Raw genomic sequence first — 24,752 nt, 5'->3', positions numbered from 1 at the left:
ATATATATGCATTAGTATACTGTATTGGTCTTTATCTTTCTGGCTTACTTCAGGCTCTACTACAAAGCCACAGTCATCAAGACAGTATGGTACTGGCACAAAGACATTTTCTTTCCAAAAGATAACTTCTTCTATGTACTGCAGGAGGTGCTCTGTTCCAGAGGAACAAGAACTCATTGATGAAGACCTGTACTTGAGCAGAGCTAAGAAACAGTTGAGTATACCTTACCCAAGATGGCAGTCTATATCCTTTAATAGAGAAGCCTGACCCTTCCAAATGGGATGGGAATTTTGAGAAGAGAGATGATTTTTTAATGATTTTCCTATTCACCTCTCTGCTCTTGGAGTTCTTTATTCTTTGTAATCATCTCCTGAATGTCTCAACTAGAGATTGGCTCTAGTTTCTCTCCCTCTCTCCCACCCCAACCCTCTTTTGATAGGGCATTTGAAATCTCTCTTTAGTAGCACAGTCCAGGAAGGAACTCTTAAGTACTCAGCAAGGCTCACACTGTTTCTAGTTTAGAAGGAACGTTATAACCTAAATCTGTAGTTCATGAGTGAACTAAATAGCACTTTTATATTCTCCTAGAGATCAAACTGTTGAGAAGAAGAAGGTACCAACAGAAAACGAGAGCCACCAGGTGAGAGATGGTCTACCCTCTTCTTTTCCTCACACAGAATTTCCCCCAACAGAAGACATAGGTTGAAGAAAGCACTCTTGAAAGCTGCATAGAAATAACAAGCCATTTGTTCTGGTGGTCTTTTTTTTTTTACTGGATCTTTTTATTTTTGCTTTGATCTGCTGTTAGTGATGTTCAGATCACCATAAAAATAGAAGAGCCAAATCATGTATTGCCCAGATTTGGATTCAGTACTGATTCTGGGTAGTGTGAATGTCACATTCGGTGTCACAGAGTACACAGGGTTACATTGCATCCTCATACAGGCTGCTCCTGTTGAGTGTCTGGTTTTCCTCAGTCTCCTTCCTTCCAGGATTCACGGGTGACTCCTTTCTGCTTTCCTCTTGGGAAGAAGGGATGGTTCTTTTGTGCCCTCCCCCCGCCCCCCACCGCTTTCAGGCTGGCTGGCTTTATAAAGACTCTGCTGTTTTGAATTTTCAGGAGCACTGTCTCTCGGACATGGTTGCCCAACTCCGGACGCTGAAGGGTGCAATAAGGTTGGCCGTCCTTTCAGGGACACTCCTTTCCTGACAGCCACCATAGCACCCATTTATCTCCCCCACCCAACCTTGCCTTTCTGCATGATTTTCCTCTTGACCCTCTTTCCCAGAGATATCTGCTAGCAGCATGTTAGATTCACCTTCCACCCACTCAGTCAGGGTAGGTCAGGCTGGTGAGGATAGAGGCAATTAAATACTAATTCTTCTTCTGACACTCTACCAAGACCCAGGTGTATTAATAAACAGGTTGCAAACCCTCCTATCTTGGCTTTATAGTCTGATCTAGAGATTGGGAAATTTCCTGGGACTGCCTTGTCCTCATTCAGTTTACCTCCCCTTTATATTCCTTCACCTTCATCATTCATGCTATCTTCATAAGCTGGCTCTCCCAGAAGATCCCAGATGCATGTTTCTGTGTGTGCAGTATATGTTAGTCTCTCGCATGCATTTCTCCAAGACCAGCACAGACATTTGCTGCAGTGCTTATTCCCTCCATTACTTCCCTCATCACAGATCTCAGAGGAGTGAAAACCCAGTCTTACACTGGATCCAAAGAGAGAATAAGAAAGTGATTTGGGGGCCTGGGTTTGTGTTGTTGATGGGATGATTCCAGGAACCAATAAGTGACTTGGGGAGGTCTGTTGGTATCCAGCTGATAAGGTTATAACTGAACATGCCTGGGGTCAGTGTTCTAGTGTACATTACTGTGCGCTGTTTGTTTTGTGTAGGAAACAGTTTATTTTTATTTGGCCAAGTGTTTTTTCCTAGCATCAGAAGGATTGACTCATCCTTTGGTATTTGGTTTGAAATTAGGATTTTTATGAATTCTTGCTTTCTTTGCTAGGTATTCATTAATCCGCTGAAGATCCCTTCTATTCAAGATATGGATGACTTGAATAATAAGACGACTGGGTATGAGGGAATTGATAGCCCCAGCCAGCTTTCATCTGTTGGAGAAGAAAGCAGAACAACTTCTCTTCAACTTAAGCCTCTGGATTCCAGCATTTTTCAGTTTTCCAGGTGTGTAAAAAAATATAGAATCTCTTCAGTAATGAGCCTCAGGTTTGCTTTCCTGTAAACTAAATTGGTATGGTTATCATGTTTGCATTTCTCCTAAAGCCTAGCATGGAATTCAGGAGAAATACCATTTGGGGATTGATAGATTTGCATGTTGCATGTACCTCCCATTTTTGAACATTGAAACTGTCATGTCAAGTCTATCTATCTTTTTGGTTTTACTTTTTTGAGGTGATCATCCGACGAATGTTCTTTTATGGATTATGTATTCCCATTATGTTGGAAATTGTGTAAGTGAAGTAATGGACATGAAAACTCTTTGCAAAGCATAATGTACTATGCAAATGTAAGGTAATGTTACCTGGATAAGCATTGTTTCTTTCTATAAGTTTAGGAATATTGAAATTCTGCAGGGCCCCATAGGCCTAACACATGTTGGCCACATATAAAAATAAGTATTAGAAGTTTGTGCCATTAAGTAAGCTTTGTAGTCCACTGTTTCCTATGGTAAATTTTTCGTGTAAGTTTAGGCTTAGAATTTACTTGTTTGTTGTCTAGCACCACAGCAATATTATTTTGTTATTCCCTGGTGGCTTAGACCTGCCACCAGTGGTAAATAATCCACCTGCAATGTGGGAGACCTGGGTTCGATCCCTGAGTTGGGAAGATCCCCTGGAGAAGGGCATGGCAACCCACTCCAGTATTCTTGCCTGGAGAATCCCCATGGACAGAGGAGCCTGGCAGGCTACAGTCCATAGGGTCGCAAAGAGTTGGATATGACTGAGCAACTAAGCACACACAGCAATCTTTATTACAGAAATTTTCTTAAATATCAGGAATATTTGAAGCACTAAAAGGTACGACTGCCTGTGTGCCATCTTGATACTAGAACTCAGGACTGCTAATTATGACTTGCTTTCTCCTCGCTACTGTGTTTCTCAATTCTGGCAGAGCCAAGCCGTAGTGAAGGTACAGAGTTGCTCTCTAGTGGTAGAAACTTCTAGAGTCCACAATAATATGACTGTTATATAGTAGATTATGAAGTTTTTATGAACCCTTTTCAGTTTGGATATCTTCTTAACATACTGTAGGAAAAAAGCAATGGGATATATAATAGGGGGAAATTACTTCTGCCCCCGCCTCCACCAGTGTTATTGATTTCTTTCCCTCTTTGTTGCTTCTTAAGTGGGTCTTGTCAGCTTTCACCCAGACAAACATCTCTTTATGTGTGCAAGTCCCTTAGTCTTCCACAATTAAGCCCCCTAGATAGTGAAAGAACCTCACATCCCCCTGAGCATGAACAGAGTCTCAAGAGGAAGTAGGCTATTAGGAGAAAAAGTAATAGAACTCTAAAGGAAGTAAATGAGAATCTATACAAAAGCATCAAGAATAGTTGGAAGAGAATAGCTATGCAGAAACTGATAGTTGAATTCAGTCATATTGAAGGAGCTATTTCTAAGATAGAACCATGCAGCAAGGGATTAAGGAACATAGCCTAGTTGGTCTCAGGGATTTGGTCTAATTCATCTACAGTTATCCAACTCCCATTTTAGGTTGGGAGGGGTATAGAGAAAAGTGTTGTGCATGTTGTTAGCTCTCTACATTGATCTCCTTGAGATGGTCATGCATCAGAATTGCCAGTGGAGTATCAAGATGTCACTGCTCTTGAAAGCTGTCCTTTCTCTGCTGTGACCACCTTTGCTTTCTCTTCAGTGTTTCTATTGATACTGTCCAGTGGATTTTGGTAACCTGAAGGAGATAACAAATACTAACCTCTGTATGTGTGTATTTTATGAGTGCAGTATGACAGTACATCCATTGGGTGGCATACTTCATCAGTCTTAATTAGGATTTCTGTATGAGTCATTGTGGAACTGCGCTATCCAGAGTTGGGTTTTAGCTCTAGAGTTCAAGTAAAATACTTTTGACTATGTGTAATTCTAATTTGAGAATAATATTCTTTCAAGATATATGTGGTAATTGATACTGCTAATGTCATTTTTTATGTAAGGTCAGTAAATGATGATCCTGTCATTTCAAGCTATATGTATAGGGGGATTCAGATTGATTGGAAATGGTCTGCCTTTTTATAGAGGAAAATTAAATGCTTGAGAGTTTAATAAAATATGCAAGGTTTTCTTATAAAATTGTGTTAAGGGAATAATAGGTTTGGTCAAGAGTAAAGATCTCCCTTGCTATCAAAACCTAAAGCTGATAAGGGTCCTTGGGTCATGTAGTACAGCTCTTTAATTCTAGATAAAATAAAGCCTACACTATCCAAGAGTGTTTTAAAATTTTCTAATGGAGTAGGTTATAAGACCTACAAGGTGTTGCAGAGGTGTCATTGGAAACAGCTTGAGTCTTCACGAATCTAGCAAAGATAGGGGAAGACCTACAATAAAGTAAGTTCAGCTAGGATATATAAACAAGCATAACCTTTTAAGGCAAGACAGCTTAAAGGAAATAGTCCCCTTTCTGTTCATTCATTCTACATATATTTGAGTCCTTACTATATGAAAGCAGTATTCTAAGGCAGTGATGGAATCTAAGATGAAGGAGTTTATGGTACTCAAAGTTACATATATAAGCACCCCTGATACATGGTAGGTTTCATATGAGTGGTATAAACGAAGGTCTAAAGTAGCCATAAGCATATAGACAAAGGTGAGAATTACAGCCTGTAATTTATTTAGATATTTAGAGAACCTCTGAGTAAGCAATATTGCGTGGTAAGTTGCTTCAGCCGTGTCTGACTCTTTGCAAACCCATAGACTGTAGCCCATCAGACTCCTCTGTCTATGGGATTTTCCAGGCAAGAATACTGGAGTGAGTTGCCATTTCCTTCTCCAGGGGATCTTCCTGACCCAGGGATCAAACCCTTATCTCTTATCTCCTGCATTGGCAGGCAGGTTATTTACCACTAACACCACCTCGATTACTCTGAGTAAACTATATATCTAAGGTTAATTATTTCATATATTAAAAGGATAGCCAGAAAAAAACTCAAATTACATTGTAATGGTGAAAAGAGAGGAGGAAAGATATCCTAATATATATAAAGGAATATTTGAAACAACAGACACAAGGTAGAAATAGAAAAAGTTTTGCAAATGAATAAGATTGATTCAAGGGTCAGTATTAACATTTTAAAATACGATCTTTGAGAAAGAGTTCCAGAATGGCAAAATGAGTAGTGTGATGAACTCTTTTACCAACAAGTAACCATTTAACTGGAAAAAATTATTAAACAAAGCAAAGCAATCATTCTTAATTCCTGGAAATTGTCCTAGGGGCATACAGCAAGTACAGAAACATTCAAGAAAATCGATTAAATCTCAGAAAGTACAGCAAAAGTCGGGCATTTAACCTGCTCTCATCTCCCTCTAAGCTTTGTTTTATGATAACTACTCAAGGAGCTCTAATACAGGGTGGGTGTGGTCAAGAAACTGGGGACTCCCTGTCTCCCTAGCTCCTAGTCTAGAGCTATGGTTCACCTGGGAGGTGCAGGCCTCTGACATTTCATATATCCTCCAGGTCTGTCTTGCTCTCTTCCAAGCAGACTCAAGGGGACTGGGCCTCTTTTCGCCCACTCAGCTTTCTCTTCCCCCATCCACAGGTAGCAGCACTCACCTAGGGACAGCATGCTGACAAGCCTAGACTCCTATTGCTCCACCCCCAGCTTACTTATAGGGCAGAGGTTCACGCCAGAAGGAGCAAGCCAAAAATCATCCCAGCATCCATTTGTAAAGAAAAGGTTTCACTCTTAGAGAGTGGGCCACTGTCCCTGCTGTCAACCCTGCACAGTGGCACAAAGGTTCTGCTTAGGGAGAGAGGAAGGCCTGACAGATGAAGAACTCCTTAGTACTACCCAAAGGAACTGACTTTGTATGGAACATATCTTGGAGAATTCCATTCCTAAGGGCATTGTCAGACAATGGAAATCTTAGTGGAGAACAATTAAGAACAATTGTATCATAGCTCCATGATACAAGTTACAACAAGCGAGATGACTGAAATCATAAGTTTGGTAATAGAGAAAAGCAAGCAAAAAGACGTCCAGGCACTCCTGGGATCATAGTCAACCCTGGGGGTTAGGAAGGCTGTGTGTAAACATGAGACTACACTCATTCAGGACACAAGGTGAACTTGCAAGCAGTCCCCAAGCCTCACACAGATCAAACAACAGAGCAGAAGTTTCACTGGTACTAGATACTTAAGCACAGCCTCTAATCAAGCAGTGACTGAACAAAAAGCTACTCTGACCCAGGGGCCACTCCTTGGAAGCCAGGCTTAAAAGTAAAATCACAAATATCCCTGTTAGTCTGGGAAACTGAACATGCTGAAGGCTGTGCCTCCTCAGAAATGATTGGAGAGGGACAATCTAAGCTGCTACTACCTGGCTGAATGGGGGAAGAAACGTGAATTCTTTGATCTGTGATAGTAGCCTTCAAGCCACATATACATTCAGTGGTAAAGAGTAAAACTCAAACTGGCTAAGGGGGCATAATTACACTGACTCAGGGTAACTTCTAGATTGTTAGGTAAAAGATAAAAATCAAGTAGAAATCTGAGCAAGAATATTAGAGGTTGTATATTACAGGGGAAACAATTTTCATGGAGTCACTTCAGCCAAATAACTGGAAAAAAAAATAACCCAACAAACAATAGCAACAACCATTCAGGGAGGTGGAAATTGCTTGCTATACTATATTATCTAAAATATCGATTGTCAACAAAAAAATTATGACACATGGCAAAGAAAAAATATGTGACCTGTACATGAGATGGGAGGGAAGCAGGTAATAGAAACTGCCCCTAAATAGATCCAGATGTTGAATTTAGCAAACAGAGACTTCAAAGCATCTATTATAAATATGTTCAAAGAACTAAAGGAGACCATGTTTCATCAACTGCAGAATATTAGTAAAAGGGACAGAAATTATGTTTAAAAAGAACCAAATGGAAATTCTTGAGGTAAAATGGACAGTAACTAATGTGAATATTTCACTAAAGGGACTTAACAGTACATTACAATTGGCGGGAGAATCAGCAAACTTGAAAATATACCAATGACAGATTTTACAGATTATGCTTTCTGAAGAACAGAGAGAAAAAAGAATGAAGGAAAATGCCTCAGAGCCTCAGAGAAATTTAGAACACCATTAAGTGTACCAACATATACAAAGTTGGAGAACATGAAAGAGGAGAGGGAGGAAAAGAGGTAGAAAAAATACTCAAAGAAATAGTGGCTGACAACTTTCCAAGTTTGATGAAAAACATTAATTTATACATTTAAGAAGCTCAAGTAACTAAAAAGAGGATAAATGCAAAGAGATTTACAGCCATACAGTGAAAATATTGAAAGCCAAAGGCAAAGAGAATTATCTTAAAAGCAGGAAGAGAAAAATATTTGTCATGTAAAAGAGAACCCCAATAAGATTAACATCTGGCTTCTCATCAAAAACAGTGGAAACCAGGAGCAGTGGGATGACATATTCATAGTACTTAAAGAAACACTTTCAACCAGAAGTCATAAATCCAATAAAACTATTTTTAGAAAATGAAGGTAAAATAAGTACATTCTTATATAAATGAAAGCTGATGGAATGTTTTTAGAAAAACTGCCATATAGGAAATACTAAAGAGAGTTCTTCAGCTTGGAAGCAAATGACACCAAATAGTAATTCAAATTTGCATGAAAAAACAGTACTGGCAATGATAACTATAATTAATTATAAAAAGATAATCAGTTCAGTTCAGTCACTCAGTCATGTTTGACTCTTTGCAACCCCATGGACTGCAGTGTGCCAGGTCTCCCTGTCCATCACCAACTCCCAGAGTTTACTCAAACTCATGTCCACTGAGTCAGTGATGCCATCCAACCACCTCATCCTCTGTCGTCCCCTTCTCCCGCCTTCAATCTTTCCCAGCATCAGGGTCTTTTCAAATGAGTCAGTTCTTCCCATCAGGTGGCCAAAGTATTGGAGTTTCAGCTTCAGCATCAGTCCTTCCAATGAATATTCAGGACTGATTTACTTTAGGATTGACTGGTTGGATCTCCTTGCAGTACAAGGGACTCTAAAGAGTCTTCTCCAACACCACAGTTCAGAAGCATCAATTCTTTGGTGTTCAGCTTTCCTTATAGTTCAACTCTCACATCCAAATACAGTGGCATGTTTCTTCCTCTTTCTGTTCTTAACTGATTAAAAGAATAATTGCATAAACTATATATATATTTGTATATAATTTCATAGATATATATAATTTTATTGTTGGGATCATCTACAGATGTAAAATATTTGCCAATAACAGCATAAAAGAAGTGGGTGGGAGCAAAGCTGTATTGGAGTGAGGAAATATTACCAGATGGTAACTCACATCCATAGTAAGAAATTAAAATTTAAAATGGAAAGATAAGGTTAATTTAACAAACTATAAATATGTCCTTGCTCTACTTTCTTCTCTTAGCTTCCTCAAAACACATAACATTACATAAAGTAATAATTATAGTAATATATTGTTAGATTTGTAAATGTTAAACTAGAAAATACCCACATAACACGAAAAGAGAACAGTCAAGGAAGAAGGAAACCATGACATATATAGAGAGCAGAAAACCAAATAATGGACATCAATTCTAACATATCAATAACATTAAATGTGATAAGATTAAACAATCCAGTCAAAAGCTGGAGATTATCCAATTGGATTTTTTCACATATACAAATATAATGCCTATATGTTTTATGTTCAGAGATACAAACAGGTTGAAAGTTAAAAGATGAAAAGAGACATACCGTATAAATAGCAACTATAGAGAACAAGAATGTCTATACTAATATCAGACAAACTAATAGACTTTAAACAGAAAATGTTACCAGATATAAAGAGGGACATTTCATATTGATAATGTCCATTAGGAAGATAACAAAAATTATACCCATATACGGACCTAACAACAAAGCCCCAAAAATGCATGAAGCAAAAGTAGACAGAATTGAAGGGAGAAATAGGCAGTTTAACAATAACAGTTGGAAACTTCAGTATGCCACTTTCAATAATGGGTAAAAGATCAAAATAGAAGGGTTGAAGAATGCTATAAGCCAACTGGACCTGACAGATACATGCAGAACAATTCACCCCCAAACAGCATAGTAAATATTATTCTCAAGTGCCCATGGAATATTCTCCAGAATAGACCAGATGTTAGACCATAAAACAAGCCTCAACAAATTTAAAAGGGTTGACATCATATAAAGGATATTCTCCAACCATAGCAATTAAATTAGAAATCAGCAACAGAAGGAAATTTGGGAAATTCACAAATATGTAGAAATTAAATACCATGCTCCAAAATTTTAAAAATGAGTAAAAGAAGTCACAAGGAAAATTAGAAATACCTTAAGATAAAAATAAAATATACAAAAAATTACAACTTGAGGCTGAAGAGGTATTCAGAGGGGAAATTATATTTGTAAATGCTTATATTAAAATTGAAGAAGTATCTCAAATTGTTAACCTAAACTTCCACCTTGAGAAACTAAAAATATGAGAGCAAGCTTACCCCAAATCAAGCAGAAAGAAGGAAATATCAAAATGAAAATGAAATGAATAGAAAAATAATAGAAAAATCAGTGAAACCAAAGGTTGTCTCTTTGAAAGGAACAGCAAAAATTAAGAAAAACATTTAACAAACCAATTCCATTTATAGTTCAGTTTAGTCACTCAGTTGTGTCCGACTCTTTTGCGACCCCATGGACTACAGCATGCCAGGCTTCCCTGTCCATCACCAATTCCCAGAGCTTACTCAAACTCATGTCCATCGAGTCGGTGATGCCATCCAACCATCTCATCCTCTGTCGTCCCCTTCTCCTCCCGCCTTCAGTCTTTCCCAGCATCAAGGTCTTTTCAAATGAGTCAGTTCTTTGCATCAGGTGGCCAAAATATTGGAGTTTCAGCTTCAACATCAGTCCTTCCAATGAACACTCAGGACTGATCTCCTTTAGGATGGACTGGTTTGATCTCCTTGCAGTCCAAGGGACTCTCAAGAGTCTTCTCCAACACCACAGTTCAAAAGCATCAATTCTTCGGCACTCAGCTTTCTTTATAGTCCAACTCTCACATCCACACATGACTACTGGAAAAACCATAGCCTTGACTAGACGGACCTTTGTTGGCAAAGTAATGTCTCTGCTTTTTAATATGCTGTCTAGGTTTGTCATAACTTTCCTTCCAAGGAGTGTCTTTTACATGAGAATAAGAAAGCCTAAAATGAAAACAAATTTCATATTTGTGGGTCAGCAGATTTAATGTTGTTAAGATAGCAGTACTCCCCAAACTGAGCTACAGATTCAGTGCAGTCCCTATCAAAATATCAGCTGGCTTCTCTGCAGGCAGCCAATGGAGAAATATGACAGAAAAAAATGAGAAGAAACTATGTAGTTGGAAAATAATTCCTGGTTTTTAAACCCTGAATTAATCTTTACTAAACCAGTGAATTCAGATCTAGAATAAGACTTGATTCCTAGTGGGAAGAATTAGTAGTTTTTACAGAGCCAATAAGTAAAACCGATTCACTGTCTCTTATTAACATCATAGTTCCTTTTGGATTGCCTCTTACTTGCAAAGTTTTATTCCCTCATCCCCATGTAGCACAGTTAGTTAAGCTACCTTCTGTTAAGGAGTTTATACTTTAGTGGGAAACCTGGAATACACATACACAGTAGGAAGCAAAATATATTTATTGTATTGTATTATATTATATTTATTATACTGAGAGTGCTAAAGTGCTATGGGAATTCAAAAGTGGCATTTGAATTGTCTTGTGTTGAGAAGTGTGTTCCAATCAAAAGAAGCAGTCTGAGAAATCATGGGGCATTCTGTTTGGCTGGTGTCTTTGAAGGGAAGTAGTGAGAGAGAAAGCTAGGGCCAAATTAAGTCCCAGTTCTGGCACTTAGTAGCTACATGACTTTCAGAAAGTTATTTAACCTCTCTAGGCCTGAGCATTGTCTTTTTAAAATGAAGATAAGTATCCCCTCATACACACTGACTCACCAAACTGACCTAGAGTAAGTGCTCAGTAAATGTTCCCTGTGTTTTGGAATGGAAAAGCTTGAATACCAAGCTAAGACATTTGAACTTTTATGTTGTGGGGAATAATACCTAAAGATTGCAATTAGGGAGGTGACATGATTAGATTAGATTAGCCTTTGGAAGATTAACTTGGCAGTGGGTAATCTGGAGGTATGACAAGGGGAGACTGGAGAAAGCCATTGCAATAGCCCAGGAAAGGTAATGAGAGCTTGAATTTGAGTGTTGATAGTGGTAGAACCATATAAAATTACTGAGAGTTTGTTGATGTCATAACACAAATAGGAAACTTAGTAGAGGGAGCAGGTTTGATGGTGAAAGTGAGAGGTCGGTTTTATACATACTGAGTGAGATACCAGTGAGACCTCCAGAAATAAAAAAAAGTGTGTAACAGGCAGTTAGAAATTCAGTACTGGAGATTCTGGACTGGGAATACCACCTGGAAGTTATCTTCCAGAAGTTAGAGCTAAAAGATTGTATGAGATTACCAAAGAAAAGTGTAGGGAGAAAAGAGGATAACTAAAGACAGAACTTTTAGAAGTGGGAAAATGAAAAGAATAATTTGACATTAATTGCCTTTCGTAAAACTTTGTGGTTGCTATCTGGTATTATATGTGCTTCCTTCATACCTGCAAACTTCTTGTTCTACTATCGTCCTCAGTACTGCCGCTAAATGGACCATCTACAGTGGCGCATGTTTAAAGATGAATGCATTTGTTCTTACATAGTCCCTAAAGCCTTTTGTTTTCCCCTTAAGGTTGATACAACAAGATCTTATTAAGATGACTGTAGCCCACCAGGCTCTTATGTCCATGGAATTCTCCAGTCAAGAATACTGGAGTGGGTAGCCATTCCTTTCTCCAGGGGATCTTCCCAACCCAGGGATTGAACCCGGGTCTTCTGCACTGCAGGTGGATTCTTTACCATCTGAGACACCAGGGAAGCCCTATTGAGATGACAGACCAGTTTTATTTCTGGGCAGACACAAGTTTTGAAGAACATTCAGGGCATTCTAAGAAGCTAAGGTTTGAGATGTTTTACAGATGTTCTCTGAAATTGGCAGAGAAACACGGGCAGCCTTGAGCTATGGTGGCCAATAACATGCCTGGCTTTCTCATTGAAAACTTGAAAGTTAATTTTTACCTTGAAATTTCTTGGTTTTCTGGAGAGAGAGAAGAATAGTTATAAGGATAAAAATTGGGGTCCCATCCTCCTGCTTGATATAAAATTGCCTATAGATTTTGGTGGCATCTGCTTTTGTTGTTGTTGTTGTTAGTTCCTTCAACCATTATTGTATATAGCAACCAGAAATGGAAGGTGATTTGAGTCACTGTCCTAAACTTCCCTGAAGAATTGAGGGAGTGCCTGTTTGCCCAGACAGAGGGGAATTCTTTAGCCCTAAGTGGGGAATGACTTGAACTAGCTGATTCGGTTTCTTTGTTTCTGACTAGGGTCCTGTATTTTAATTAACTTTTACAAGTGGTTGATGGGCAATAGCCACAATCCAGTTGGCTGGCAAAGGCACTGTGTGGTGTCCCATTGCAATATAAAAACATGCATAAGTCTTTGATACTGGAAGGTTTTTGTGACACTTTAAAATTAACAAGCTGGCTCAGTCTCCTCCACTGACTCCACTAGGCTTTTTATGACCTTTTTTCCATTCTCTTGTTAGGGGATTTTGCATGTGTACTTTTTTGTTTTTCTTCCTTCACTTGCCTTTTGGAAACTTCTAATTCAGGCTGGTTTCAATCTTATTTTCAGAAATCTTACCAAGGTCAGCCTAGTCCTGCTATTATCCAGATGCTGACTTTCTTCATACCTCTCAATTTCTCCGCTCTCTTAAGACACATCACTATCTCAGCAAATTGCATGAATGAAGGGGTTGGGGTTTGGGGGTAAAAATGTATTCCTAACATGAAATGATCTGTGAATAACAGCTAGAGTCAGTTGTAATATGGGAAATTTGAAGATGGATAAGAATATCTGTCTCCATAGGATAGGATATATCATATACTCCATAGAATAAGAATATACTTAGTCTGCATTGCGATGGCTTAAAATTGAATTTCCTCTTCTTCTTGCAGCAAGTACAAATGGATCCTAGGTGAGGAACCTGTGGAGAAACGAAGAAGGCTCCAGAACGAGATGACAACACCTCCTCTAGATCATTCCATGCCTGGCCCTTACAGGAGGGTGGAGGCAGCAGTTGCCTACCCAGAAGGGGAGAACAGCCATGAGAAGTCCAGTTCTGAGAGAAGCACACCACCTTACCTTTCCCCAGAATATCCAGAAGCAATCAAGAGTACCAGTCAGAGTAGGGAGGTCTCAGTTCTGTATTCAGGGGCCCAGGACCAACACCAGGGTTCCTTGCTCCCTGAAGAGTTAGATCAAATGCCACGATTGGTAGCAGAAGAGTCTAACAGAGGCAACACACGTGTAAACAAGGAAGAAGTGAGCAAGGGACCTTTTGTAGCTGTTGTCGGTGTTGCAAAAAGTATTAGAGATTCAGGAGCTCCCATTCAGCTGATCCCTTTTAACAGAGAGGAGCTTGCTGAGAGAAGAAAAGCAGCTGAATCCTTGAATCTGGTGCCTTATTCTTCTGTGGCCTCTGCTCCAACTCCTGCTGCAGCTGTTGCAGAGAAAGGAAGAGGCTACAAGGAGAACGGCGGTCGTAATGTACCAAAGATGAAGAACCAAAGAGAGCTAGAAGAGCTGAAGAGAACCGCAGAAAAATTGGAACGTGTTTTGGCAGAAAGGAATATGTTCCAGCAAAAGGTTAGGGTAACGTCTTAACACTGGGAAAGAGAGGCCATTGTAACCAAGGGACCAGAGAGACGGAACTGATGATCTCATGTTTAAACACAATAAGCCATTGAATGATTCTGTGGTACATCTCACATCAAGTGAACCCTAATGGGCTTCCCTCCCATATTTGGGATTTGATAAGGTCCATAAACAGAAGAATACGTTTAGGGTAATCAGGGTGAATACATTCAGGAAAACTGGGGGCACTCTTTCTTTTAGTGTTTGGTGAAATGTGGGGTCATTGAATTTCTGTTTCTTGGACTGCAGGTGGAAGAGCTGGAACAGGAGAGGAATCATTGGCATTCCAAATTCAAGAAAGTCCAACATGAATTGGTGACCTATAGTACCCAGGAGACGGAAGGCTTGTATTGGAGCAAGAAACACATGGGCTATCGCCAAGCTGAATTCCAGATTTTGAAAGCTGAGCTGGAGAGAACCAAAGAGGAGAAGCAGGAACTAAAAGAGAAACTGAAAGAGATAGAGAGACACCTGGAAGTGCTGCAGAAGACTCAGGTCTCCTACCGGACCCCAGAGGGAGATGACCTAGAAAGGTTAATTACTAGGGTTTAGTTATCAGCTTGTGAGTGCTAATGGGAAGCCTCTCTTAGGACCCCCAGTTACTGATCATAGATAAGAGAAGAAGCCTTAATTAATTTCTAGGCCACCAAGGATTGAGGAGTCACTTAGAGAGCTGCAGTCAATCTCCCGGTGCTTGGTGGCATTGTGCTTTCTTCTTCCTTTCTAGCTAATGGAAACGTAATTGTTGAGAAATGTAGGCCCATTTTGAAGGAGCTTCATTTTGTTCTGTTGGCTAATGACCTCATGTCATCTCTTCTGTCCCTCACTCCATCATACAGGGCTTTGGCAAAGCTTACGCGACTGCGTATCCACGTCAGCTATCTCCTTACTTCTGTCCTCCCTCACTTGGAGCTTCGTGAGATCGGGTTTGACTCAGAACAAGTGGATGGGATCCTGTATACAGTGCTGGAGGCAAATCACATACTGGATTGAGCACCAGATACTCTATATCCCCTTCTCTACCCTCTCCTTTCCTCCCTCCCTCTCACACACTTCTCTCCCTCCCTCCCTCTCTTGCTTGCTCTCTCTCTCTCATCTTATCCCTTACAAGGAGAATCTTTGAGTAATCCTGGTTCTTAATCAGTCTGCTTTTTACACAGTCTTGGTGTAGAAAAAGAGGCTTAATAGACTTGAAGAGTTCCAGGAACAGAAAAGCAGTCGTCACCAAACCAGGTGACCAGAGAGCTTTAACTTTAATGACTCAGATACTTGGCCTGTTTCATATTCTTTCTGATATGATTTGTATTCATTTAACTTAAATCAGTCAGCAAATATTGGGTCCAATGTACCAGGTGTTTGGGGATGAGTGAAGAAGTATAACTCATAATTTCAGCCTTCAAGGACCTAACATTCTAGTTGGAAACACAAGACCCACACCAAGTTAACTGACTTGTACAAATGAGTGGAACAAACATGATAGAGAAGTTCTGGAGAAGACAGGGCAAGGAAGGCATCATATCAGGTATGGGACCTTAGCTAAGGTTTGTTTAAAGAATAGGCATGACAGCAATGTTAACAGTGGTTGTTCTTTACATGGTAGGACTGTGGTTGACATTTTTTTCTTCTTCCTGTCTTCCTACCTTTTTCAAATTTTCTATTATAAACCTGTTATTATTCTTAAATTGGAAAAAATAAATCATTTTTAAATGAATAGGCTTGGATTTAGATATCAAGTGAGAGACTGTGTGAAAATATAAGGTAATTTTTATACTTATAATTTATGTTGTATTTAGCATTACCTCTGGAAGAATAACATGAAAGAAAGCATGGAAAAAGCTGGAATGTAAAAAAATGTGTCTTGTAGGAGTGATGGGTTATAGGGAAATAAGGTTAAATCCCTTGTGGCTCAGCTGGTAAAGAATCCGCCCGCAATGCGGGAGACCTGGGTTTGACCCCTGGGTTGGACAGATCCCCTGGAGAAGGGAAAGGCTGCTCACTCCAGTATTCTGGCCTGGAGAATTCCACGAACTGTATAGTCCATGGGGTTGCAAAGAGTTGGACACGACTGAGCGACTTTCAAGGTTAAATCATGACCCATCTACCCACCCTCCTCTGTGGCGTTTGCATTTTAATAAGGAGTTCTTGAAATCTTCAAGGCTTCAAATTTTTAAAACGCGTATCACCACGACTGTGGGCTCTAAGGTTAAGTGGGGAGGCATTTTAGAGCAGTAACGTCTATTTGATATCCCTCAGAATACACCTCCTACCTACTCTTCAGGCTAGTGCTGAGTGAAGGATAGATCTCATATTATCAGAAATAGTAAAACACATACTCCTGTAAAGTGGACATTTTATTTATTCTTTTCTTTATTGTATTGGTATAATGCTTACTCTCCAAAGAGTTGAAGGTCGTCTTCAAAAGACATTAACCAATGAACACATAAAAATATACAAACAGTGAAAAATAGGAAGTAACGAAATTATAGAGAGAGGTGGGATCAAGCATTGCAAAGGATTAGCTAGTCCTGAAGGATGTTTTGGATGTTCATTTTATTTCTCCTCTGCGGTTACTTCAGAAGACTCTCCCAAACTTATTTTTAACTTTGTTGAAATTCAGGAGAGCCATGATGGATACTCCAGTGGGACTGCAAGGAAGTAAGGGGAGGCTAGAGGTGCACTTCACCCATAGAATGGGTGCTTAAAAAAAAAAGAATGGGTGCTTAATGATAGCCCTGCCCTCTTCCCTCACCTCACTACTGCTCTTGCTGCCAAATGATGAATTCTCGTGTCAGACTATGATATGAAAGGCCCTGGTTGTCTAGTGTACTGAGGGAAGGCAGGTGGTACTTTGAACCACTCTCTCAGGGATACTTGCTCTTCAAATGAGGCCTGTGAAACAGTGGGACTTTGCACAGAGAGGGACAGTATGAGGGGAGAGTGATACAGGGGAAGATTCAGAGCATTGAAGATTCAGCCTGAGAGAGAATGTGGTGTGCATGCGTGTATGTGTGTGTGTTGGGTCAGTAGTGGGGCAGAGTATGAAAAAGTACAGGCAATTGGGCTTTAGAATGAAAAGGGTGGAAACATTAAACTGTACTTTTGCTTACTCTCAGACCATCTCCTTATCTGTGGTCTCAACCCCAAACTGCTCCTTCCAACAACAGTTACCTCTGTGAGTCCAGTCTCTACAATACTGGAGCTACCCCTCTGGTACCCGTTTACAATGAAACCATACCAGCACGAAGTCCCTTTAACCAAAGTTAAATGAGGCAGTGGAGATCTTGAAAAGTGTCACCCAGCCTTACCAGATATTATGATGTACTGTGGAGGCAAAAAAAAAAAAAAAAAGTGGTTGCCTTCTCCTGGCTATCCTGTTAGGTTAATATAATTCTTTCAAAAATCTCTTACATTTGCCCTTTAATTTTTCATTTCCACAGTCAACAATTAGGTCCTTACTACTTCATGCCTTCCTAATTCAACTAGATTCATATCTGGCCTCCCTTGTCACCTCTCCTCATTCATTCATTCACACCAGTCTACTCCCTGTCACTAAATTGCTTTTAATGCCCTCATCAAGTTAGGCCTCTGCTCAACAACTTGTTGAGTGAGTGCTTTCAGCTACGCACCGAGTGCAATACAAATTCCCTCCTGACTTCAACCATGCTCAATAGATTCTTCTTACATTCCAAACAGAAACCATGTTCCATCCAAGCTGAACTCTTTCAGTTTCTGAATCTGCCTTGAAATTTTTCTTCTTTTCCATCTTTGCCATTCTATTCTTTTTACCTGGATTATTTTCCTTCATCATCTTTCTTTTGGCTCTAATATCACCTTCTTTCCTGGAAATTCCTGATTAACCTAGCCAGATAAGAATTTCCTTTGAACATATAAGTTTGTTGTCACTTAGGCTCTTATCACAAGTGACCTTGTCCTAGGTTTCCCGTTAGAAAGCTCCACATTCGATAAATTCAACTGCCTACTTGACATTTGCACTTCCAGGTCTCATAGACATTTCAAATAAAACCTGTTAAACAGTAACACACGCTCTGGGACTGTTCCTTCCCCCAATTTTGGTCATTTTAGAAAATGGCACCTCTACCCAATCAGTTGCTTAAGCTAGAAACCTGGAAGTTATCCTTAATTTTCCTCCTCTAGTCCCACACATCCAGTTTGCAGAAAGTCTGTCAATTCTGTCTTCAAAGTATATCTTGACTCCACTCATATTTACTACATCTACCTTAGTCCAAACTACCATCATCTTCCATGTGCTATTCTGCTTAGTCACTTCAGTCGTGTCCAACTCTGCAATCCTATGGACTATAGCCCACCAGGCTCCTCTGTCCATGGGATTCTTTAAGCAAGTGGGTTGCCATGCCCTCCTCCAGGGGATCTTCCCGACCCAGGGATCGAACCCATGTCTCTTACATCTCCTGCATTAGCAGGCAGGTTCTTTACCACTAGCACCTGCAACTCCTAACTGGTTCTTTGCTTCCATTTTTGTTTCCACAATTGTCTTACACTGCAACCAGAATGATTAAAAAATACAAGTCAGAGTGCATGGCTCCCCCGTTTAAAGCCCTTCCTCATTGCACTTAGAGTAAAATCCTCACTCCTTACAATGTCCTATGAAGACCCCTGCCTGCTGCTTTTACTTAGTCTCTTCCAACTCTTCATCCTATCTCACTTTTCCTCTTGCTTACGGTGGTCTTCCCCCAGAAATAGTTCAGGCTGTTGCTTCAGTAGAGCCTTTCCCCAGACTGTTTCCTCTCTGAATGCTTGTATCTCCAGTCTTGGCATGACTATTTCTCATCCTTCAGGCCTGAATGTAAATGTCAGCTTTCTCAGACAGGCTTTCCCCTGCAGCCATTTTTCTCTGTCTACCCAGTTCTATCATGTGTCTGGTTTTGTCTAATCCATAACACTTCTTCAATTTGCTGTTATAGATTTGGCTGTTTAATTTCATTTATTTAACAAATATTTATTGGGTACAAATATTATTGGGTGCTACCCAATAATGTGTGATATGTGATATACAGTGGAGAACACAACACAATTTCTGTCTGAAGTGAAGTCACTCAATCGTGTCTGACTCTTTGCAACCCCGTGGACTGTAGCTGACAAGGCTCCTCTGTCCATGGAATTTTCCAGGTAAGAGTACTGGAGTGGGTTCCATTTCCTTCTCCAGTTTCTGTCTGCCTCTCACTAATAAATTCCACGAGGGGAGGGACCACGCCTGTTTTTGCCAATCATTGTATACCAGAGCTTAATCATGGTACCTGCTATAGAGGAGATAACCAATAGTTGTTCATGAATGAGTTAATGATGGAATGTGTGTTTTGCTCCTATCTCCATCTCCTTCAAGAACCTGAAACAGTGCCTTGTTTATAGGAGGGGGTAGAAAAATACAATATGGGTGAGGTAGATAATCCTGGGCCTTAAACTCTGAAAATGAAAGACTTAAGTAACTTCTGCAGGTTATGGGAGGCAAACACTGTGAGCTGGAGTGGCCTAGTGTTTCTCTTTAGCTGATCTTAGAATAATTAGAAAGGCTATCAAGGAGAAAGGGAATACGGGTGTTCTTTATAACAAATATTAGAATATTATCACAAGGAGGCTCCCTAGATTTTGATTTTAAAATACTGAGACTTATAGAATATAATCACAAGAAGTTTATAGAGACCAGATCTTGAGAATGAGTATTCAAAAGGAAAAAAAAAGTCTGAGAACTTTTCTCACTTTTTCCAAGAGCAGTGATAGTTTATTTCAAGGGAAGAGGGGCTATCCTTTTTCAAAGAACAGACAACACACCTCAAGGAAATGCAGTCATACCTCATTTTATTGCACCCTGCAGATATTGTGTGGGTTTTTTGTTTGTGTTTTGGTTTGTTCTGTTTTGGGGTTTTTTTTTTTTAACAAATTGAAGGTTTGTGGCAATCCTGTGTGGGCAAGTCTATCAGTGCCATTTTTCCAACAGCATTTGCTCACATCATGTCTCTGTGTCTCATTTTTGCAATTCTCATGATATTTCAAACTTTTTCATTATTATATTTGTTATGGTGATCTGTGATCAGTAATCTTTGATGTTACTCACTGAAGGCTCAGATGATGGTTAGCATTTCTTATCAATAAAGTATTTTTAATTAAGGCATGTACATGGTTTTGTTAGATATAATGCTATTGTACATAAATATGCTACAATATAGTGTAAACATAACTTCAACATGCCCTTGGAAACCAAAAAATCCCTGTGACTCTACTGAGATATTTGCTTTATTGTAGTGATCTAGAATCAAGCGTGAAATATCTCTGAGGTATGCTGGTAAGTTTCCAGAACATGTTAGAAAGTCAGTGCAAGTACAATTGGCCAACCAAATCCTGAGTTCTGCATCCACAAATTCAACCAACCACAGATGGAAAAAGAAACTTTTTTAATCCAGCAAGTTCCAAAAAGCAAAACTTGAATCTGCCTCATTTAGGTATATAGTATTTACATTGTATTTACAACTGTTGGCATAGCATTTACATTGTATTAGGTATAAGTAACCTAGAGATGATTTAAAATGTAGGGGACACTGTGTATAGTTTTTATGCAAATTAAACACCATTTTATATAAGGAACTTGAGCATCCTCAGATTTTGGTGTCTGATGGGGATCCTGGAACCAATCCCCAACAGATACAAAGAGACAATTGTGTGTACATGCTTGTTGGATGAACAAATGGGGACCTTCCAGAGGACCAGGTCAGAGACTTTGTGGCCCCAGGGAGGAAGATTTTGCTTGCCCAAGTCCGCTGATTGCAAATAATCCGGGGTAACAATTTAGAGACAGAGGCTTAATTGGTAGACTCCTGGTTCCTACAGGTAATCTCCAGGTAGAATATGTTTCAGAGTTCTGTACTATGTATTAAAACTTCTTTCTGTAGTACTGTGTTATGAGTGAAGCATGGCAGTATGCTCAGGAAAGCTAGGGGTGAGCTCAAGCTAAATCAAGTGTAATTTCCCCAAAAGAGTAACTTGTACTTGATGACAAAGTATTAGTCATTCAGTCGTGTCCAACTCTTTGTGGCCCTGTGGGACTGTAGCCCACCAGGTTCCTCTCTCCATGGGATTTCCCAGGCAAGAATACTGGAGTGGGTAGTCATTCCCTTCTCTAGGGGATCTTTCTGACCCAGGGATTGAACCTGCATCTCCTTGCACTGCAGACAGATTCTTTACTGTCTGAACCACCAGGGAAGCCCACTAGGTGACAAGGATATCCCTGATTCATAAGTTGTCTTAGAGAGGAAATTCAGGAACCATACTTTCTGATTCCAGAGTCAGGGTACGTGGTTGGATAATAAACTACATAATTGGAATGGAGTTAGATACTCTTGGTTATGTTACAGCTTTAGTCATTAAATGAGACATAAATAGCATTCATTTTCTAATGGAAAATAAAATCTGTAAGAGACATGTGTTTTGTTACTTGCCTCTATACCTATACCCAGAGTTTTGATGTGAATCATCAGAGATCCCTAACCCACTTTTAGATAATTCTTCAAATGTTTGGGTGCCAAACACATTCCATACATTTGGCCATTGAGTCCTCAGGGACAGGCAAGATGTCTTTAGGCAGAGGCTCAGGAAAGTGTTCCCAAAGGCCTGATTTTCCAGATGGGATGTGGAAACCTGAGAGGGTTGGGACAGTGGAGGTGTGTAGGGAGGGTTTTCCAAGTGTAGGGAATGGTATAAGCAAAATCACAAGACCGGATGTGGGGTAAGTTAGGGAACACACAAGAGGGTTTGAGGAATATTGAATTATCAGTTTGGGGCATAAGGAACAGAATGGACCAAGGGCTTGAAATGCCAACAAGAAGGGGGCTATGCTAAATTTCTTTAACAATGGAGCCTTCATCTGATATGAATTAGGAAAGTGGCTAACGAAGTCTCCCCAGTTGTCATTGAGCTTGGGAAATTCCCTTGGACTAAGCTTTTCTCTAACAATGGGACCTGATAGATCATGATTCAATTCGACCTCACATTTTCTTAAATCTGGATGAAGGTCAAAGAGCTATCACCACCTCTTTCTTCTCCAGCTTCTCAAGTCTGTTTTGCTCCTGGCTTCTGTTAATGGAATCTGATGTGCCTGTGTGCCAAGTTGCTTCAGTCGTGTCTGACTCTGCGACCCCATGGACTGTAGCCTGCCAGGCTCCTCTGTCCATGGATTCTCCAGGCAAGAATACTGGAGTGGGTTGCCATGCCCTCCTCCAGGAGATCTTCCCAACCCAGGGATCAAACCCACATCTCTTATGTCTCCTGCATTGGCAGGCATGTTCTTTACCACTAGCGCCACCTGGGAAGCCCAGAATTTGATGAGTAGATGCCTATTCAAAGTCTTCAAGGTATTAATTCAGACTTTTGGGAAGAATCTTGAGAAGTTTTGGCCTGGAAAAAGAATATCCCCCTGTTAATGTAGATTCTGATCTGTGGTAGAAAATGTACTTTGTCTGTCTCCATTCCCCAAAGACACATGACACATTTTAGTGAACTTTGGAATGATTTTTAGGTCACCAATATGCTTAGAATTGATGCTTTTGAACTGTGGTATTGGAGAAGACTTTTGAGAGTCCCTTGGACTGCAAGGAGATCCAACCAGTCCATCCTAAAGGAAATCAGTCCTGAATATTCATTGGAAGGACTAATGTTAAAGCTGAAACTCCAATACTTTGGCCACCTGATGTGAAGAGCTGACTCATTTGAAAAGACCCTGATGCTGGGAAAGATTGAAGGTGGGAGGAGAAGGGGATGACAGGATGAGATGGTTGGATGGTATCACCAACTCAATGGACATGAGTTTTGAGTAAACTCCAGGAGTTGGTGATGGACAGGGAGGCCTGGCGTGCTGCAGTCCATGGGGTCACAAAGAGTCGGACACGACTGAGCAACTGAACTGAACTGACGCTTAAAATACAGTTAACCACTTATTTAGGTCTTACTATATGCCATGACCACACTGAGAGGCAGATATAATCCCCATTTTACAGATGAGGAAACTAAAGTGCAAAGAATTCAAAGTGACTGGTGGCTCAGATGGTAAAGAATCTGCCTACAATGCAGGAGACCCAGGTTCAATCCCTGGGTTGGGAAGATCCCTTGGAGAAGGGAATGGCAACCCACTCCAGTATTCTTGCCTGGAAAATTCCATGGCAGAGGAACCTGGCAGTCTACCATCCATGAGGTCACAAAGTCAGACATGACTGATCGACTTTCACTCACTCCCGAAGGCTACACAGCTAAGAGTGCAGCTGAAGAGCTCCCAAAGTCCAGGCTATTTTCCCACTATCCCCTACTATCTAGAAAACTATTGGTCTCGTCTTCCTCTTGATAAGAAAATGCTACCGCCAGCCCACACTAATAGTAATGTCCAAGGAAGAAAGTTCCATAATCCCACACAATGTTTAACTGCCCTCATGATCAGGAAATCGTTCACTTATGTAACGAATATGCCTCCAAACAATGTGGAGATTCATTTCCTCTTGACTGGGTTTTTACTCGGAGCCATTCCTTGGCAGCTTTCCTGATACCAAAACAGCCACCAAGATCCTATTCTTAACACTCCAGGAGGTCTTGGAATTGTTGGCCTCTGCTTTTGAGTGTTCCCACTGGCTCCTTTGCACCACCCCCTCTATAGACAGTGCTGAGTTGAGCAAGTCTCTTGGGGAGTGAGAAAGTAACACTTGAGAACATACTGGTTTATTATTACACACAGAAGAGTAAAATTAACCACAGGAGATATATCTGGAATTACTGAGGGGAAGATGGCTCTGCTTTTCTCACCTTGTCTTTCTTTTTTTTTTAATTCCTATCTCATCTCCACTTTTAAAGCTGTTGAATCATTTAGTTGAAGGGTGTGTGTGTGTGTTACCCAGAGACGTCCCCTGGCCCCCCAAATTCTTGTCCATAGTCTCTGAATTAATATTTTTTAAACTCATTGGCCTCATCTTATTTTGGCTTTTTTAAGGGTTAAACTGAGAAACTAGTGCAAATTATGGTGTTAATGGTTAATCTATGACTGAATGTATGTTTCTTCCCAGAAAAAACACTTGCTTTTAATCAGGGCCTTCAGTGCCTTTAAAACCAGGGAAACAGAGTCCTCACAATATCCTCAGATATCCTTTGTGGGGTTGCTGATACATCCTTTTGCATCCCATTGTATAATTCCAGAAATCAAGTCAAAAGCATCTCTTCTTTGTACTTTTGATGTGACTGGCCTTTCTCCTGAGCAACCCACACAGAATTCTGTCAAATATCACAGACTCTGAAAGCACTGGACTTCCCTGGTGGCTCAGTGGTAAAGAAGTCCACCTGCCAATGCAGGAGATGCAAGTTCAATCCCTGGGTCAGGAAGATCCCTGGAGAAGGAAATGGCAACCCTCTCCAGGATTCTTGCCTGGGAAATCCCATGGACAGAGGAGCCTGGCCAGCTACAGTCCAGAGGATAGCAAGAGAGTTGGACATGACTTAACGACTAAACAACAACAACTGAAAGCACTGTTGGAGAAAAGGAATTAACCACTGAAATGCTGGGTTGCCTGCCACACTACTCACACTCATTTGGCATCTAATTTCACATCCAAATTTCACTCCCTAATGTCTATTTGAA

At 40.2% G+C, this 24,752-nt stretch overlaps 2 protein-coding genes across 3 annotated transcripts in view; one reads left to right on the top strand and one right to left on the bottom strand.

The window, feature by feature from the left end:
* Positions 1-20,258, top strand: part of MORC4 (MORC family CW-type zinc finger 4) — a 69,868-nt gene extending 49,610 nt beyond the window's left edge. The window contains exons 12-17 of one of the 2 annotated variants that reach the window (XM_020877936.2): positions 145-213; positions 590-641; positions 2,025-2,200; positions 13,372-14,062; positions 14,360-14,605; positions 14,950-20,258. In XM_020877936.2, the coding sequence (XP_020733595.2) occupies positions 145-213; positions 590-641; positions 2,025-2,200; positions 13,372-14,062; positions 14,360-14,605; positions 14,950-15,030 (1,315 nt within the window). In that variant the 3' untranslated portion in view covers positions 15,031-20,258. Of the gene's footprint in view, positions 1-144; positions 214-589; positions 642-2,024; positions 2,201-13,371; positions 14,063-14,359; positions 14,644-14,949 lie in introns of both variants that reach the window. The other variant, XM_020877935.2, reaches the window with a different exon arrangement.
* CLDN2 (claudin 2) overlaps positions 7,730-24,752 on the bottom strand; it is a 36,109-nt gene continuing 19,086 nt past the window's right edge. The window contains exons 4-5 of the mRNA XM_070462190.1: positions 13,322-13,400; positions 7,730-10,463 (exon numbers count right to left, since the gene is read on the bottom strand). Coding sequence (XP_070318291.1) covers positions 10,444-10,463; positions 13,322-13,400 — 99 coding nt within the window. The 3' untranslated portion in view covers positions 7,730-10,443. The remainder of the gene's footprint in view (positions 10,464-13,321; positions 13,401-24,752) is intronic.

The sequence above is a fragment of the Odocoileus virginianus genome, unplaced genomic scaffold, assembly GCF_023699985.2.
Source record: "Odocoileus virginianus isolate 20LAN1187 ecotype Illinois unplaced genomic scaffold, Ovbor_1.2 Unplaced_Scaffold_1, whole genome shotgun sequence".
NCBI lineage: Eukaryota > Metazoa > Chordata > Mammalia > Artiodactyla > Cervidae > Odocoileus > Odocoileus virginianus.
This window is presented reverse-complemented; position numbering and strand designations above follow the sequence as displayed.